Raw genomic sequence first — 16,601 nt, forward strand, 5'->3', positions numbered from 1 at the left:
AGAGAAACGGGCTACGGGGGTTGTTTGAAAGCAATTATACAATTAGTTAAAATATCTGACGGCGTAACGGGCTATAAAACAAACGTGATTATGGGCCGAGCGTCGTGGCGAAAAGGGTAAAAAGTCGAGCTCCATTTCGCTAGAGAGTCGCGATTACTTTTTGCTCGAAATAACAACTTCCTTCAATTCTAGCTTGTCCCGGCTAATCGGCGAGGGATGTTCCGATTCACGGAATTTATTCACTCGAGCAATAATTAGCGCTCGATCGACGACGTCGAACGTATCCCCGTAACGTGCACCGCGGATGAAAGGGAAATATTTCCGCCGCAAAAATCACAAGCGCCATAAATATTTGCACTCGTTCGATATCGGGCACTTCGTTTCGTACGCCGCATTCCTTTTATCTGTTTTATTTATTTTATTTATTTTATTTATTTTCAAAGAGGACGCAAACGAGGCGGGAGTCACACCGTATAATATTCGTCGTTCAAAGCGTTGCATTATGCATAACGAGACGCATCATTGTATTTCCATTTCTCACCTAAGGAGCTACTGAGGCTCAAGGTGGTGCTTTGTATCGGTAGGGGGGCGACGTGTGTACGTCGTCACCTTCCACAGCACACTGGGAGCGCCACCCCATAGACCGGCGGGGGGGGTCGTCGTCGCGGAGACGACATGTGTGCCAAAGTGAAAATGTATGGCCTCGTACGGCACGTGAGTCGACTGTGTCGTAAGGGTGCGGGAGAAAACGGCGAAAGAAGAGTGAGAATTTCGGAGTGACGCTGCGGGGACGAGACGCGCGAAGGGGCCGAGGAGGGAGATACGAACTGCGGGTCGACGCGCGGAGAGATTTTCATAACTCGATAGCCGCTTTTTCGAGGCAAAGGAAGCCCGAGCCACGCATACCTCCTAATCTGTTCTCGATGCTGCCGCTGCCGCCGCTGCCGCTTCTTTGAGGAGAATAATAAAAGCGAAAAGTGTATCCTCAAAGAGTTACGTTATATTGTAGCCTCCGTTAGTTCTCCTCGCCTGTAAGACTTTCGAGAAAGCTCGCGGATATCTAGCCGGCGATTATTTTGCCGGATGATTTACGACGTGACTTCGTGCGCGCGCGGGATCTTTGCGACACTACTTTTTTGCGGTAGGTAAACGCGCGTCGTGCCGAAATTTTCCGCTGCGAAGCTAGCTGGCTGACTCGCTACGTATGATGCGTATAAGGGGGGTGGGACGCGCGTATTCGTATAACCTCGGAGGTAAAATAATATAAATTAATACAAGTCTGATATAATTCCCAGAAGGTGCGCCGCTATCCCATATATCAAATTCTCTAAGGAACCGCGACGGCAGCGGCAGCGGCGGCGGCGGCGGCAGCGGCAGCGGCAGCAGCAGAACCTTAGGAAACCAGAGGTGTATTTGCTCGCGCGGGTTGCCGGGCGCCTGCATAAATAAAGCTGGGAAATTTGCAATTATGAATCACGAAGCTAGAAATACACGGCTGCTTTTCTCTTCCTACGGCACACCCCCATTTTCTACTCCCCCCTGCCCCCCTCAAACCTCCCCCTCTCTTACCTCGTCCCCAGATTTCCCGCCTGGTGCTATATCGCCACCTCTACCCGCTTCCTAAGCGTATGCGAGACTCGGTCCCGCGGTGTATATAGGGCTGGTGGAGTGAGTGGGTCGGAGTTTAGGGGGTGTCACGGAAAAGTTGAAGGAAGCACAGCTGACGAGTATGCAAATGTGAACTCTCCTCTCTTTCCACTCCATTCTCTATTCTCTACATTCCCTACACTTGCTGTCCCCTACTACTGCTCCTCGCGAAACGTTACAGTTCTAGAAACGTCGAAGACGAGCCCCACGCGTGTGGAGTGAAAGAAGTAGAAAAAAAAAAAAAAATGCACGAGCGGTACGAAGCTGTTTCGCACCTTTTTCTTTTTTTTCTTTTTTTTTCGTCCAAGGACGTTTGCACTTTTCCTCGTACAGAATCCGGCGAACCTTTTTCTCGGGAATGTATTTCCCTTGTATAGGTATAAGTTATCCGTTGTTCCTTCGACATCCGCTTTGCGGATGTACGTAGTCGGGGAAGAAGACGACGGAGGAATAAGAGTGTCCCATTGTCTCGCGGTAGAGGTAGAGATTACCCTTTTCCTGTTTCGAGTGCGTCGAGTTCTGGAAGAACGTCCGCTGTTCGCGGCAATGAAAAGGATAAACCGATTATCCTTGGAAAACGAGGCCTAAGTCTTTCATAAACCTTTATTATAGTACACGATGTCTGAATTCGTGTTTCTTCTAACTTCCCTCTCAACTTTTTCTCCCAAGTATCCAACCGGCACGGAGGCTCGCTGCGAGAACAAAGCACAGGCCAGTGGCGTTGCAAAAGTCAAACATATTCCGCACCACAAAACCTGAAGGGGGGCCGCGTAGCGTGGGTGACGACGTAGCGCACCTCTCTTATCTAGGTAGTTCATTAAAAGTGGGGAAGAGAGCATACTAGGTGCGGCCATCAAGATCCTAGACGCCGCTACGCTGTAAATAGCTACGATCGCGAATCGGCGGCTACGACCGACCTGAAATAACGAATTGAGGAGAACCGGAGACGAGAGAGAGAGCAAAAAAAAATTTATCACAAACGAGTCGAGTCGATTGATTCGCACCAACTTTCCATCACCGTCGCGAAGTTCTATCCCATCCCGTATCTCCGTCACTCGCATCAGCGGGACGTTGATGCAATTCGCCGCTACTACGGAAGCGAAGGGAACGAGTCTACCCGCTAGCGGAGAAAGGGATTTTACCATAGAATTTAGTTTCAATGCCGTTAACAGAGCTGCGGTTGTCGCAACGACGTAGCTCATCGCCAATGTTGACAGGGGAACGGTAGAGCTTCCGCTTCTGCGCCAAATAATTAAAGCGAATTTTATACTCGCAATCAACAGAGAAAATCGAGCGATCTTCGCACCGACGTATGTACCTGTTCGTGTAGTTCACCAGGGCGTTGAACGACTGATTGAACCACTGCCAGAATATTATCCGACTTCGCCGTTTGTAATAAGTCATCATCATACCCGTTATGAACATGTTAACCGGCACTTGGGCGCTCATTCGACCGGGTAGAAACATTTTCTCACCGGTATCCGGGTGAAAAGCACCGTCGTAAAGGTATTTCGCCCTCCAAAGTTCATCTTCGCTCAATACCTGCTCTACGCCATTTCTACGTGTGCGGAAGAAGCGATGATTGTGGAGAAAAAAATTTCGACTCGTCGTCGCGCTACCGACCTGTGGTTCGCAACGATGATTCTCGCGTTTTCCAAATCGCTCGACGTCGCGAGCAGATTCAGGGGGTTGGTAGCCGCGAAAAAGTGTCGCGCGCGACCTGAGTAGGTAGACTGATCCCATCGAGGTTTTTCTATGTCAATTTTCGCCATCGCCAATGAAAATATCGATCGCCAAGAGGTTATCGAGGGACGAAAAATTTGAAGATCTCACTCCGCCCTCCCGATGAGATCGAACATTTTATATCAGCGTTATGAGATAGATACGTTTTCGAAATGTTACGCAATTGATATTCTCGCTAAGCGACTTATCTCGCTTTCGGAAGGAGTTTTTTCAACGAATGTGTGGACGTGGACGTGGCGTCGCACGCTCGAAGGGGGGGGGGGGGGGGGGGAGGGGTAAATCTCATTTAAATTCGAGGAAAGACTTTGCAGAAGGAGGCACTCGGCCGCAAATCGGTTTCTTCAACCTTCTAACTTGAACACCGGAAAAGAGGGCTGCGGCTGCCGAATCCTCCCCCCCCCCCTCCTCGAAGTCCGGATATATCCCACCTCATTTCCATATGAGATCATACCATTTAGCGCAAACATTTCTTTCCATTCGCTAAAAGCTGAAAAAGTCACCTTTAAAAATCCGAGTCTCCGATAGCGACTGCGGGACTCTAACTTACAATTTGAATAAAAGCAAACACACATACCTCTGACGTATACCGAGGAATATATGGGGAGAGACAAACTTTCAATATATTCCAAGAGAGGAGTATAGAACATCGGAGCCCTCCTATTACTCACTCTCTCGCTCGGGAGAATTCAGCTCCCTCTCGGCGCGTATCCTATATCTCTGGCGGGAGAATGCGTGGATAAATGGAAAACGAGAGGAGCCTCCGAAGATGAGATCGGTGAGTAATAGTTTCTTCGCTTGACCTCGCCCGCGTACGCGGAGGAAACCAACCCGACGAAGAGGATGTGGAGCGCTCTGCACCGCGGATAGCGATACCGCGTAGCCCGTGCTCGGTTCACGTAGAGGTACAAAGTGCTCTCCAGGAATACCAGCTTTATATTACGCTCGGTCTATATGCGAAGCATGTTTACCCAACTCCCGTCTATGAGCGCTTAGAGATAATTTAGATATCGGCGGTTGCATTTAGCGGGATAGGTATTCCGCTACATCGGGAGGGGGCGGGGGGGGGGGGGGGGGGGGGGGTTACGCGAGTTCTGCCGCCCTTAGTTTCTGGCTCTCGTCTGGATATTCTTCGTTATGGAAATTCGGCGGCGTCGTCTGACAAAGATTACCACCGCTAAATAGACCCGCGAAATCGTTGGCGTTTCGCGAAGAACCTCGATATACCCTCTCTACGACGATAATCAAACTCACGTTTCGGGGTACGACGAGGACGTCGGCGGACCTGCGGTAGATTTACTCACCTGCAACAGAAAGAGAGGCGTCGATTATTCGATGACGATTGAGAATAGAGAGAGAGAGAGAGATTTGCTATCGTCTAATAACAGCGCGTAGAGCCGTTGCATTTATCGAGGTAAATTAACTCGATTCCACGCACTCGCTACGTTACGTACGGAGTCTAAGCGTGTGGGAGCCGGTTAGTATACCGAGCATAATTTAACGCGATACACGTTGGGGTTATGCTAACTTGCTTAGCGCAACCTCAAATAGACCTGGTTACACGTTACTACCTCGAAATTAGAATGCCACGCGATACTACTACTACTACTGAGACTGAGACTACGTGTCGTTGCGATTTTCACACTCCGCGGCGTACCCGCAGATATCCCCGTACCGATCGAAGGATCGCGTTTCGAGAGAGGGTCACAAAAAAACGTAATGAAAAAAAAAAAGCAAAGACGTCGTCCCGGGCAGAGATTGAGAATCGTGCGAAATAATCGACAAGAACGACGACGGGGTCGGACGATTCGGCGGTTCGATCGAACGACAATTGTACATAATTGTCACAACGCTGTTCAACGAGCGACTGATTAACTGCCGATATCGGAGCGAGCGTTGATGTCATTACGCAGCCCCGTTTCAAGCGGCAATTGGCCGTCTATCTATCCGGCTCCGCTGTGCTCCCCCATGCAGATCAGGCTTTGTACACACAACGCGTGTACGTTATGGACATTGCGCGCGTAATAGTTCGATCGTAATATTGACCCAATTTGTGGCTACCTCCCACTGTTCGCGCTAACGTGTTACGGACCGCGGTATTTCGTCGATGATGGTCGATCGTTGACGGACGTACGTACCTCGGAAATTATCACCTCGTCAACGGGTTGATGGCTGAGATATGCGGCGCGGCGGCTCGCGATCCCATTCGCGATTTCGTCGGATCGAGAAGCAGCGACGAGAAATAAAAATAATCGAGTAGTTCGAACGTGGAACGTCGTCGTCTTCTTCGCGGTCCGTCTTCACGTGTAATTTAGTATCTCGCTCGGAAGTAGCAGTTCCCGCGATTCCGCTACCAAGGTGTAGGTAGGAGGCTACGGGACGTTCAGGGGGTGCGCCGGGGCCTATAATCATGCGTCTTGATTAGTGCCCCGTGCTCAACGCTCAGTGATCATCCCCTAATGCTTCTCCTCTAGTCTCTAGTCTCTCCACGGCCCCGCCACCTTCGCTACCAAAACTTACTAATATTATCCCGGACAAGACGTACCCGGTGTCCGACTCGGATCTGAAAATTATCAAGACCTCGGCGCGAGAACGTCGCGAGCGAGTCGATCGGTATCCACTTCCCGTGGAATTCGTCGAACGCGACACAACGTTTCGATAATTTCGAGTCTACGGAGGTGATCGTCGAAAGAAAGAAGATAAAAAAAAGGTTGATCATTTCCGATTTCGAGGGAACACCCGTTACACGTGAAAACGGTGCGGAGGTTGGCGGTAGCGGGTATATACGGTCGGGACTCGGAGAGGATCTGGGAGGCGGTTGAGTCTGGAGGAAACCATTACGGATTCGCGGTCTCCTCCTTGAGCTGCGAGATAACCGATGCAGGTGTCGGGTGGGAAAATTGTGCCGTCATCTTGGTCCGTGGTCGGAGCGTAGCGGCGACGTGGTTTATATACTCCGCGCGAAATTACGCCGCGCGACGGAATCGGGGGGTGGTGGAATCCTCCGGTCGCCGGGTGGACGCGCGTCGGTGTAAGTTCGTTCGACGAATTTTCCGTTCGTCGTTCGCCGGCGAACGTATAGCGGGCGACGACTCGAGGTCAGAACAGGGGGTGAAGGAAGAGCCGATCGAGACCCTTAGATAACTCTAATCTTTCCATCAAATTCACACCGTCGAATCCGCCTAACCCGTTCTCCGACTGTGGGCATCTCACGCGGTTCAACAGCATCCGGGGTTGCGGTTAGATAACCACCACGGAATGGGATGAATAATGAAGTAAGTCGCGTTCGTCCGGAAGGGCAACCGGTTCTCCGAACCCGGCGCGCTAGAAAGAGAGACAGAGAGAGAGAGAGAGAGAGAGAGAGAGAGAGATATTCGTACACTCCGCAGTCGCGGGACGGCCGAACTGGTACCGTATACCCCGTAGAAATCCCCAGCTCCGAAGGACCTTCGCGGACCTCGAAGACCCCGAGATTAGCCCTGAGTTATGGCGCTAAGATCACATCTAATTGTATCACTACCCCCTTGGTATCTATCCACGGGCTAACCTGCTTACATTTGCCTCGATCTCCGCAGCCTTCCTCTCCTTTCCGTTTTCCCCTCCCTCTTCCTCCTCCCCCCTCCTCCCCCTCCCCTGACGCACGGAGCTTCCGAACCATTGACCGGGGAACCACCTTAACTCCTGGCCGCCAACGATTTGCTTAATCTTACCGTCCCGACCGGGGTTTTCCTGTCTTCGCTTCTTTTACACGCGTGAACGGCCGCGCGTGTGCGATCCGGCTTCGGAGACGAGGCGTCTCTACTCCGTTGTCGCCCGATGTATTCAACCGAGTCAAGGTCACGGTTTCGTCACCCCCGCCCTCCTGAGGATGGTAGATTCGCGCGGTGCGAGCGCACCGAGAGGGTATGTACGTGAAACGTCATTAAGCGGCACTCGGGGTTTTAAACATTCGCCGCAGATGAGAAAACGTCTCGAGAAAGCTGTATAACTCGGTCGACCGTCGAGGAAGCCTGTGCGGAGGGCGAGTAAAATTTCCGTCTCGTTCTTACCCGGTCCTCCGTCTCCGTTAAACTTGGCGATCTGCACCGCGTTATATTGACTCGGTTCATTTATGTACTCCGCACGTTTTACGGCGCCACTAAACTACCCGGAGGCTTTCAGACCGCGGAGCTTAAAAATAAAGCCCCTACTATATTCCACTGTCTTGATCCCGGTTGCAGCGGTTTTAACCACTGCCAGATCGACACCCGCGGGGATTTCTTGTAACGAGGATATTCAGCGGATTCTTTTTCGATCGCGTCCGCGACGCCGGGATTAATTTTCTCAAATAGCCTCGCCACCAACCACCGCGCTGTATCACATACGTTCGGCATACGTGTACCGCGGATGTAAAGCACGTGAACTGATCTGTGGTGAATTTCTGCTGGTCGGGGTCGTAAAATCAATCGGGCGATACGCCGGTGGCACGTTACGGATTCCTCGATTGTGCTTTCGGGTTTGAGCCAGTCACCGTTTTCGGGAAATCCGTGCACCCGGAGGTCCCATTCTCTCCGGAGTGGGAGAGGAATGCGAATTTCGCATGAGCGTGGATAGGAGGAGAGCGACGGGGTCTAGGAAGTGGAGGGTACGGCGGCAGGGTGACTGAAGATATTTAGGTAAATGGGTTAGAAGCTATCGCCGTGTATTTCCGCGCCATGTAACTCGCGGGGGATATACGTAGTTGGAGCTGGTTTAAGCCGAATGCACGAGGAGCTGGTAGCTAGCTGGGCGAGCGAGCAACGCCAAATTGGGACCCGAACGAACGAACGAACGAATCTATTCGGGGGTTGAAAGTTTTCATTTTATGGTATTGCCTCTGGTTTACTTTATTGGTATAAAATCGCCTCCCCGCCACCGATTGGATTGTATTATTCTCAGCTATCGATTCGTTAAACGTTACTATTTTTATCCCCCGTCTTTTTCCATCCGTCGAAATCTGCCGGCGTATCGTTTCACCCCGTATGCCGTTGGGAACGCGAACGGATTTTTGTCAAACGTAGTTACGACGCGGCGGCGACGACCGCGGGGTCGGAGAACGCGGAAACCGCGGAGCTTCAATGAGACGGAAATTAATTCCAGTTTATCGGCAAATTCGTTCTTCGTTGCGCAAAATTTTCCAGAGATTTCTACACTCGCCACCGTTCAAAGATAATTAAAGCATTTTCGTTTAATGCATTTAGCATTAGACGTTACCCTCCCTCTCCACCGCCACCCCTTCTCTCTTTCGTCCTTATTTCTCATACCTTGGGCCAGTTGGAAGTTTCCCAGTCTACGCGTCGGTCCTTCTCCTCCTTAAACTCGCCTCCGTCTTCGTCCGTGTCCCTAAATGCATACCGGGAGTATACCCAACGACGTATTTACCGAGATAAACCGAATTAAGCTTACTATCTAGGCTTACTTTTAATTCCATTAAGTGCCGCCCACGCCCCCCTGTCCCCCCCCCCCCCCTGAGCCCACGAGAACGATCTCCTTCCCTATAGTTTTCTCTCGTTCCTCGTCGGGCGGATCTCATCCCTTTCTCTTTCTACGGAGCCTCCCGCTCTCCCTTCGGTACGCCCGACCCTCTTAGCGTAACTCTTGGCGGCCAGAGCCGCCGCGGGGCGACGTCCAACGACTAACCCTTTGAGATCACGGTTATCCCGAGATCTTCGCGTTGTGGCTTCGCCTGGCACTCAACCAAAAACTTAATGAGCACCGGTACCACCCGACCGCTACGGGCCCACCAAAGAGATAAATGCAAGAAGATATCACACCACCCTCCGGTCGACTCGCCGGGAGCGCCGCGTAGGTACGTACGTACCTCCCAACTCCGTCCTAACAAAGAGAAAAAGGATTCGGAGGAGAAGATTTTACCTCTACTATGCGGCGGGTGGGACCACTGCGTGGAAATTGGTGTAGGTACACAGACGTGTGGGGGGGGGGGGGGGGGGGGGAATTAGTAACCGTATACCGTTACGTGCACGTGAATTTACAGGGACATTAGAGTGTTGAATTTTGGTCTTTGCTGAGTAACGTACGGTTACGTACGTTTCGCATCCGAATGGCAATATAATCATCTTGATGGTACAAAGCAACAGCGACGTCGTTCCCCCCCCCTTTTCTCCCACCCCCACCCCCACCCCCCCTCCCACACCCCTCAGCACCTCAACCCCTTCAGTGCCTCTGTGGAACGCCCTCAAATGCTCAAATGCTCAAATGCTCAAATGCTCAAATGCTCAAATGCTCGAATGTTCAAATGCTGATGAAACAGACGATATGGCACATACGCGTGGTGCTAATTCGCCCCATTGTCTTTGTGGCGCTTCGTCGCGTAAGACGAAGCTACAGGTAGATTTTAACATCTCTGTATACATGTATAACTATGGGGTTTGGGTTTAGGTTTTGCTCGTTAAATTGTGAGAGGTACGTGTAGATAAGAGCTGCGAACATCGCGCGGTGGTGTCCGCAAGCGTTTACACTCTTCTTTCACTCGTCAAAAGCTGCAACGAATCGTACGGTGAAAATCATCGTCACTGAATTCGGGACGATACTCGAAACGATACTGCGGTATAAATTCGGACAATATTGTTATAATTTTCGAATTCCACTCGCTCTCGTCGTCTTCGTACTTTCTTTACGACCCAACGGTAAGCTCAACGCCAGGGATTTTAAGAGAAGACTTCGTATCCTCCGACACCCGAACAATAGTCGACACTGACTTCGTCTACCCCCACTCTCTTTACGTTCTACTCGAGAATTACTGATAATCACAATAGTAACGACGATAACAGTTATAACGATATAATAGGCACACTTGGAAATCTGCAGCTTCTACTTCTGAGTGAGTACTTATTTCGCAGTGAGTTTATTTTACAATCTTTTAAAACAAATGCCACAGATCGGTAAGAAAAAAAGGGTTGAACTCTGACCCGACGATCGATTACCGAGTTAAGGGTGAGATTTGATCTTTGATAAAATTTTCATTCCAGCTTGGAATGCGAAGAAGAGAATTCGAGGAGACGTTGAATCCGCGCGGTGCGCGGTGCGGCGTGGAACCTCATTCTCGGCGCATTGTATTTTTATAATATTATTTATGATATTAATTTCACTCGGGTTCCGGCAGCCCGTAGGGAGTTGTAAAGCGGTGGCCCCAACTCTTCCTGCGATATCATTGTCTCGGCGTTACGCCGTTGCCGAGGAGAAAGAAAGGGGTCCGGAGTGTTCGGTGTACGGGGGCGGGGGGGAGGGGGGGGCAGAATACTGAATGTCTCTCAGAACTATACGCGGTTTTCACCGAACGCAACTCCCGGAGACGCGCCCGGAGGGCAAAAAGGAAACGAGCTACCGACCCACGGAGAATCTTCCTCATACCCTGCGGAGTGCACCTCCTAGGTGTCGACGGGAAAGTATATATACGTATCCAGGAATACTCGGTTATCGCGGAACCGCCGTGAAACGGACCTGCGATTCTTAAGCCGCTTTTATAAAGGGGAAGGATAATTTAGACGCGAAGAAGCTCGTTGACTCGAGCGTCGCTTTCTGGTCGTTGAATTATTTTAAAGAAATTAACGCCCTTGTTTTCTTAATTCTACGTACGCGTTATTTGTTTGTTCGCGGAGATTTTTTTCGAGGTCGTTCGGGTGGGATTTCCGAAGGGCTCGCGGGCCGAATGAAAACCGGGGATAAGTAATATTTAAAACGTATTCCCTCTCTCTCTATCTCCGTACAGTGAAATTACTTTCGAACGCGGCGTTGAGAGCGGAGGAGAAAACCGTGCCGGGCTTCGGATGATACCGTGAGAGATAAAAGCCAGGAGCTTTCGGTCCCCGAAAGCTCAAGGCCACATTAATCTGAGTAATTACGTCACCTCTGTTGGATCTCGTGGCGGAAGAGGAGATACCGGACGATTTTCAAACCCCGAAAACGAGAGCCGCGCACCTCCCCCCTCCCTCGTAGCAACTCGTAGCTCCCGAACTTATTTATCAGCGTACAAGTTATTACGGCGATTATGTTTTGCTGAAAATTTTCCCAAAAACAAAAATCGTCCGAAATTTCTGCTTCGGCTTTGATGTGATTTTAAATTCGTACGACGTATGCCCGCGTAAATACCTCGTTCTCCGCGAAACGTTCAGACATTTATTACGCACACACGTGTGTATATGGTACGAAAATTTTACATTATGAATAATAATCAAGAGAGATGAAAATTTTGCAGGTCGGTATTACATAACGCAAACGACGTGCAGATATCTACATCAGAAGCATATCTCCGTCCGCGTATATATATATATACATATATATAGTTTGTTGGTTTTGTGGTCCACCGCCTCCTGCATGTGCGGGAGGATGGAAAAGGAGCCCGTCGGCGGTTCTGGTTATAAGCGAAAGTAATTTCTCCTCCTCCCCAACGTTACGGTGGTTGCCCGGTTAACGGGGAATATTTACATAAATATAACCAACAAAAAGGAGGAATTTTTTTCCTACCTAAATACTCGAGAAATATCGTATACCTCTATACCTCTATACATACATATACGTAAAGGTAAACTTTGCACATGCTGCAGGTGTAATAAAACTCGATTAATAAAGCCGTTGTTTCTTAATACCCCGATGAGAGATGTTTTATGCTCTCAATTTTTTTTATTTTTTGCACCACCTCACTCTCGCGTCCCACTTCCTCCTTCCTCAAGGTATACCTCACACGATGTTTGCAGTCTCATCTCCGTCAATTTGGTTTCTCTAAATCAGCTCTCTAATTCAGCGATACTACCATCTAGTGTTTGCCCACAAAGCCGGCAAATGCACCTATATTACCTTTCCCCTTCTCCGAACACCTATTTACCCATATACCTCCTCTTCCGCCTACATACCGCTGAGCAACGCATACCGCTTGAGGCTCGATTCTCCGAATCGACAGGCGTATCGGATACAACGATTATCACACCGAATGCACGCGCGCGATATCGTCCTCCCGTTCTGCTTTCGAACGGACGACACCGCTGCGGCGATTTAATTTTTCACTTCGGTATCGATAAAAAATAAAATAGAGGAATTTAATTCACGTTCAAGTTATTCGATCCTCCTTCGTCTCTCCCTGTATCTGTTTCTCTTACGCTCGGCGTTGTTGCGCAACGCAGGTACCACCGCCGCCACAGGGTTCTCGGCAAACGGTCACTGTGTGCGGTCAACTACACAGCTTGTACGCGTCGTCTGGTAGCTTTCCAGCCTTTGGTGATTAACGAGGGGTCAAACCTCCGGCACCCGTAGCGCGAGCAAATACTGTCGAGAAATTGGGTTCAATGCAACCCCAATTGAACTTTGCTAATGACTCGTCACTGGCTCGCCTCGGGTTTTATCATCGACCGAAGCTCGCCGAAACCGGGCGCTCCTTCGAACGACGCTGGGCGAATAACGTTCGAGAGAATCCGGAGGGTGGAAGCGATATTTGAACGACGGTACGTCGCGTTCCGAGAAATATATCGTGTCTACAGCCTGGATTATACGTGGATAGATTTTTCATTCGACGGATAATTGGAATGCACATGCGTTTACGTGAATAGCGCGGCTGAACACGCCGAGTATTTTATGATTTTTCTCATCCTACGTACGACGTAGTATTGGTTTCGTCGAGTGTCGGCGGATAAGAGAGAAGGGAAAATAAGTTGAAGAAATCGAAAAATAAAAATGAGAGAAGGAAAAAAAGCGAGCGACGTAGATACAGGTATTAATATACGCGAGAGCACGACCTACGCGGACATGAAGATTGAAAAATCGAATTATCTAAAAGCGTAAGAATTGATAGGACGGAATTAATCTGACTCGTTGGTAATTGTTATTCGCTCTTTCAATAACCACGATGATATAGAGCGTGATTTATTTAGCGTGTTGTTTAACGGGTGATCGTGGTTTAGCTAAACTGCGCACACACCTGCGTGATAAATAATGCAAGAGGTCGCATATCGCGGCGCGGTCGCTATGCAGGTACATTATACTTATACCTACTAGGCCAGAAACTGATCGAAAAGCGATAATCTTTCATAACAATCTTTCGAAAGGCTCGGAGACTTTGATACAAACGTAATCCTGGTTCGTGCTGGCGCGGCCGATGAATTATCGAATTTACGTTTGGGAGAAAAACGTGCGGCAAAAATATCCGCGTAATTTTCACGGGAGCGGTGGTTCGCGATTACCGACGCTCGTGCGAAATGCGCGAGAATTTAATCCGCAAAGGGACAATAACGTTGTAGCCTGAGCCTTTCGGGTATTAGGAGGGTATAGGTTTATCGTGTGAGTATACGTATATCGTACGTACGTATAGTGGAAGTAACGCGCGCGCGGTTCCGAGCTGCAGTGACCAATATCTTAATTAATATTGACGTGAACGAATAACCTTGCGCTGTAGGCGTTCACCGAGTAAATTGAAGAGAACAGGGATTTGGACTTCACTAATCTGATAGAGTGCGGACCGTGCACGAAACTCGCTGGCTTCTCTCATTCTTTCTTTCGTTTCCTCTGATTATTTTATTTTTTTATTTATTTATTTTTTCTTTTTCTGTTCTCTACAACATTCATACCGCCGATGGGATGTGACGGTGACGGTTCCGTATCGACTAACGAACTCTATTTCGTTTGTGTCGCGTCGCCTCCTCGATTCCGCCACTTCTTCAACCCGAGACTCTCGTTCGCCGTGAAGTAGATCCAAATTCGACGAAATTTTAAAGAGAATCGAACCGTCGCTGACTAACGGTACGGAGCGAATTCCGGATTAGGCGAAGCACCGAAAGAGCGGTAGAGAGAGAGAGAGAGAGAGAAAATCTTTAATCATTCGCGAGAGGCCCGTATCGCCGGTGTTAATTAAGTTGGACGAGTTCGTGTTATACTCGGCGGACGTTGGCCGGCAGTAACCACGCGTATGATTATTTCAGCGACTTTGGTCAACTTTTTTTTCGGGCTTTGTTTATTCAGGGACGGGGGTATCGGTGGCCGCAGTCGCGAGGCGGGGGAAGCTGCCGGGCAACTACGAAAGGGAACCAGAAGGGAATGGAAGGCCGGGGAAATGGGGGAGCTCGGAGTCCGTCGTGTGAATAGCGTTTCCGGTGGGACGGCGAGGTCCGGTCAGCATCGCAGACTCCCGCTTCCGGTAGAATATCCCCCGTCCGGATTTTCCTCTCTCGCCACACCAACCTCCGATACAGACTCACCGGCGTGGAATAGCCTTTCCTAATTAAGATATCGATTTTTATTGTCCGCTCGAAAACCCACGGCTGGGGTTTGAAATCATTGGGAAAAAAAAACAAAAAACAGAAATCCCCTCACATCGCGTCGCGTGAAGGATTTCGATATTCACGATCTCTTAGAATTTGGAGAACATTGAGAAATAAATGAGTTCTTAATCAGGTTCGTCACTGTCCGCATCGGGGGTAGAATTTTACGGCGATTTCGAGCGATGAAAAGACGAGTTTCAATCGGAACGGCCCGGGATGGGGTGAAAAATTTATTTTCAGAGAATCGTACGTGTGCCGGGTGAGGATATTTATTTTTGCTTCCCGCTCGTTTTATTTTATTTCTTCTCTCTCTCTTACGCGGTAGCAAAGAGATAAAACGTGGCGAGCATATTTCCGCAAGCTGCCTACCTGTGGAGCTTTCCTCGAACGGGACCCTTCCCTCTGAATGGAAGAGGAGCAGCAGTCTCCTGCAGCCACCTTCGCGGTGGTATTGAAAAGGAGATAAATCGGAGGAAAAATAGGCTATACCGAAGGAAAATAAGAGAGCGAGGAAAAGGAATAAAGCCGAAGGGAAGGAAAGGAAAGGAAAGGAAAGACGTTCGCGGCACGCGACTCCGCAAAGGGATATGGTTTCTCGGATGGAGGGGTGTGTAGCCGGTAGCTGCTGTTCGGATATAAAGAAGGTATATATAGGTATACACGACGGCTGAATAAAAAAGAGCGAGAAAGATTTCCTCCTCGGTTGGCATTTGTAAAACGTGACTGCGGTCTCGTCGGATTGTAAGGGATGACCGGGTTGACTTTACCTGATAAATATCTTTACGGTCTGCACGCAATCCCGAAACCCCGAACCGTTTTACGGCCATTGCGACTGTATAAAGAACCTCTTCGGGCCGCAGAACGAACGAATGAACGAACGAGTGAACGGGCTGAGGGTATATAAGGGGTGCGTAAAAACGAAATAAAGGGTCCGCTCCCGAACCGCCCTCTACAGCAGCCCTTTGCGGGACGGAATCAGGTAATTATGGGGATTAATCTTAAGTCCGTAAAGTCCACCACTTGTAGCGTCTGTCTGTCTCCGGCTATTTTCTCCGTTCGGAACCTTCTTCCGAAGCTTTTATCCCGCGGCACCCGTTCCAAAAACCAAAAAGCTCCTCGAGCTGCGTTGACGCGAGTGAACGATGTCGAGCGACAACTGAGGATTTCCACGGGACATTTCTCACTTCGTTCGCCAAAGCTTCGAGGTACACCGCGCGCAATCTATTTTCGGAATTTCGCCAGACTTCGAAGCTTACGCTAGAACGCGTTCACCCAACCGCTTTTTTTCCGTTTTATTTTTCATCCCTTATATTTTCGTTTCGCCAAAGCGTCGTGTGTAACGTATACAGTTTCCGTACGGTCGTACACGTAACGCCAACCCTACCCATATCCCCACGTCTGTGTACACGCACGAAAGCCACAGGTGTCAGGGGAGGTGATTTTCAACCGGTGGAGAGGAGTGCGGTGGAGACATTTTTCCGACGACACGAGCGGAGCGACGCGACGCTCAACGCCGGCGGTAGGATATGTATATTCAGCCCTACGTTGTCAGTCCACGGTGATCAGACACCCGAGGGCGAGTCGTACGGACGCGTACGGTGAATCCGTTAAACGGTGTCACTCGTGCGTGAAATGCTCCAATAACGCCGTGCCACCGTTTCTCTCCGAGCTGCATCCTCGTCGTTTGTTTTTTTTTTTTTTCTCATTCGTTTCACAGCCCAGAACCCTTTTTACCCGACGGAAAAGCTCGCAACGTTCCACCTGACGTTCCCTTCAACGAGGCACTGTTTCGACGATTTTTTTTTCGCGTAGACTGAAACCGATGTTTGGTAAAAAAAAAAAAAAAAAAAAAAAAAAGGGGGTCGAAATAAATAAATTAAGAAGACGGTGCAGTATCCCGAGCGAATTCCCTCTCATATCCCGAAATGAGGA

The 16,601-nt window shown here is 49.6% G+C and overlaps 2 protein-coding genes across 13 annotated transcripts in view; both read right to left on the minus strand.

Moving 5' to 3' along the window:
- The window catches only part of LOC105687725 (AF4/FMR2 family member lilli), a 269,224-nt gene that overhangs the window by 96,967 nt on the left and 155,656 nt on the right, over positions 1 to 16,601 (minus strand). The window lies entirely within an intron of this gene.
- Positions 2,040 to 3,437, minus strand: LOC125500336 (sideroflexin-1-like). The gene is made up of 4 exons (XM_048652894.1): positions 3,271 to 3,437; positions 2,966 to 3,205; positions 2,652 to 2,886; positions 2,040 to 2,564 (listed from the first exon to the last, which is right to left on the minus strand). The coding sequence occupies exons 1-4, from the start codon at positions 3,417 to 3,419 to the stop codon at positions 2,241 to 2,243; spliced, it is 948 nt and encodes a 315-aa protein (XP_048508851.1). The 5' UTR covers positions 3,420 to 3,437; the 3' UTR covers positions 2,040 to 2,240.

The sequence above is a fragment of the Athalia rosae genome, chromosome 3, assembly GCF_917208135.1.
Source record: "Athalia rosae chromosome 3, iyAthRosa1.1, whole genome shotgun sequence".
NCBI classification, from domain to species: Eukaryota; Metazoa; Arthropoda; class Insecta; order Hymenoptera; family Athaliidae; genus Athalia; species Athalia rosae.

Excerpts from the sequence above, each read along its gene's own strand:
- LOC125500336 (XM_048652894.1), bottom strand. The coding sequence starts at position 3,419 with ATGGCGAAAATTGACATAGAAAAACCTCGATGGGATCAGTCTACCTAC. Across the intron at positions 3,206-3,270 it reads ATCATCGTTGCGAACCACAG|AAATGGCGTAGAGCAGGTAT; the intron begins GTCGGTAGCGCG and ends CCGCACACGTAG. Across the intron at positions 2,887-2,965 it reads CTGGTGAACTACACGAACAG|AAGCGGAAGCTCTACCGTTC; the intron begins GTACATACGTCG and ends TATTTGGCGCAG.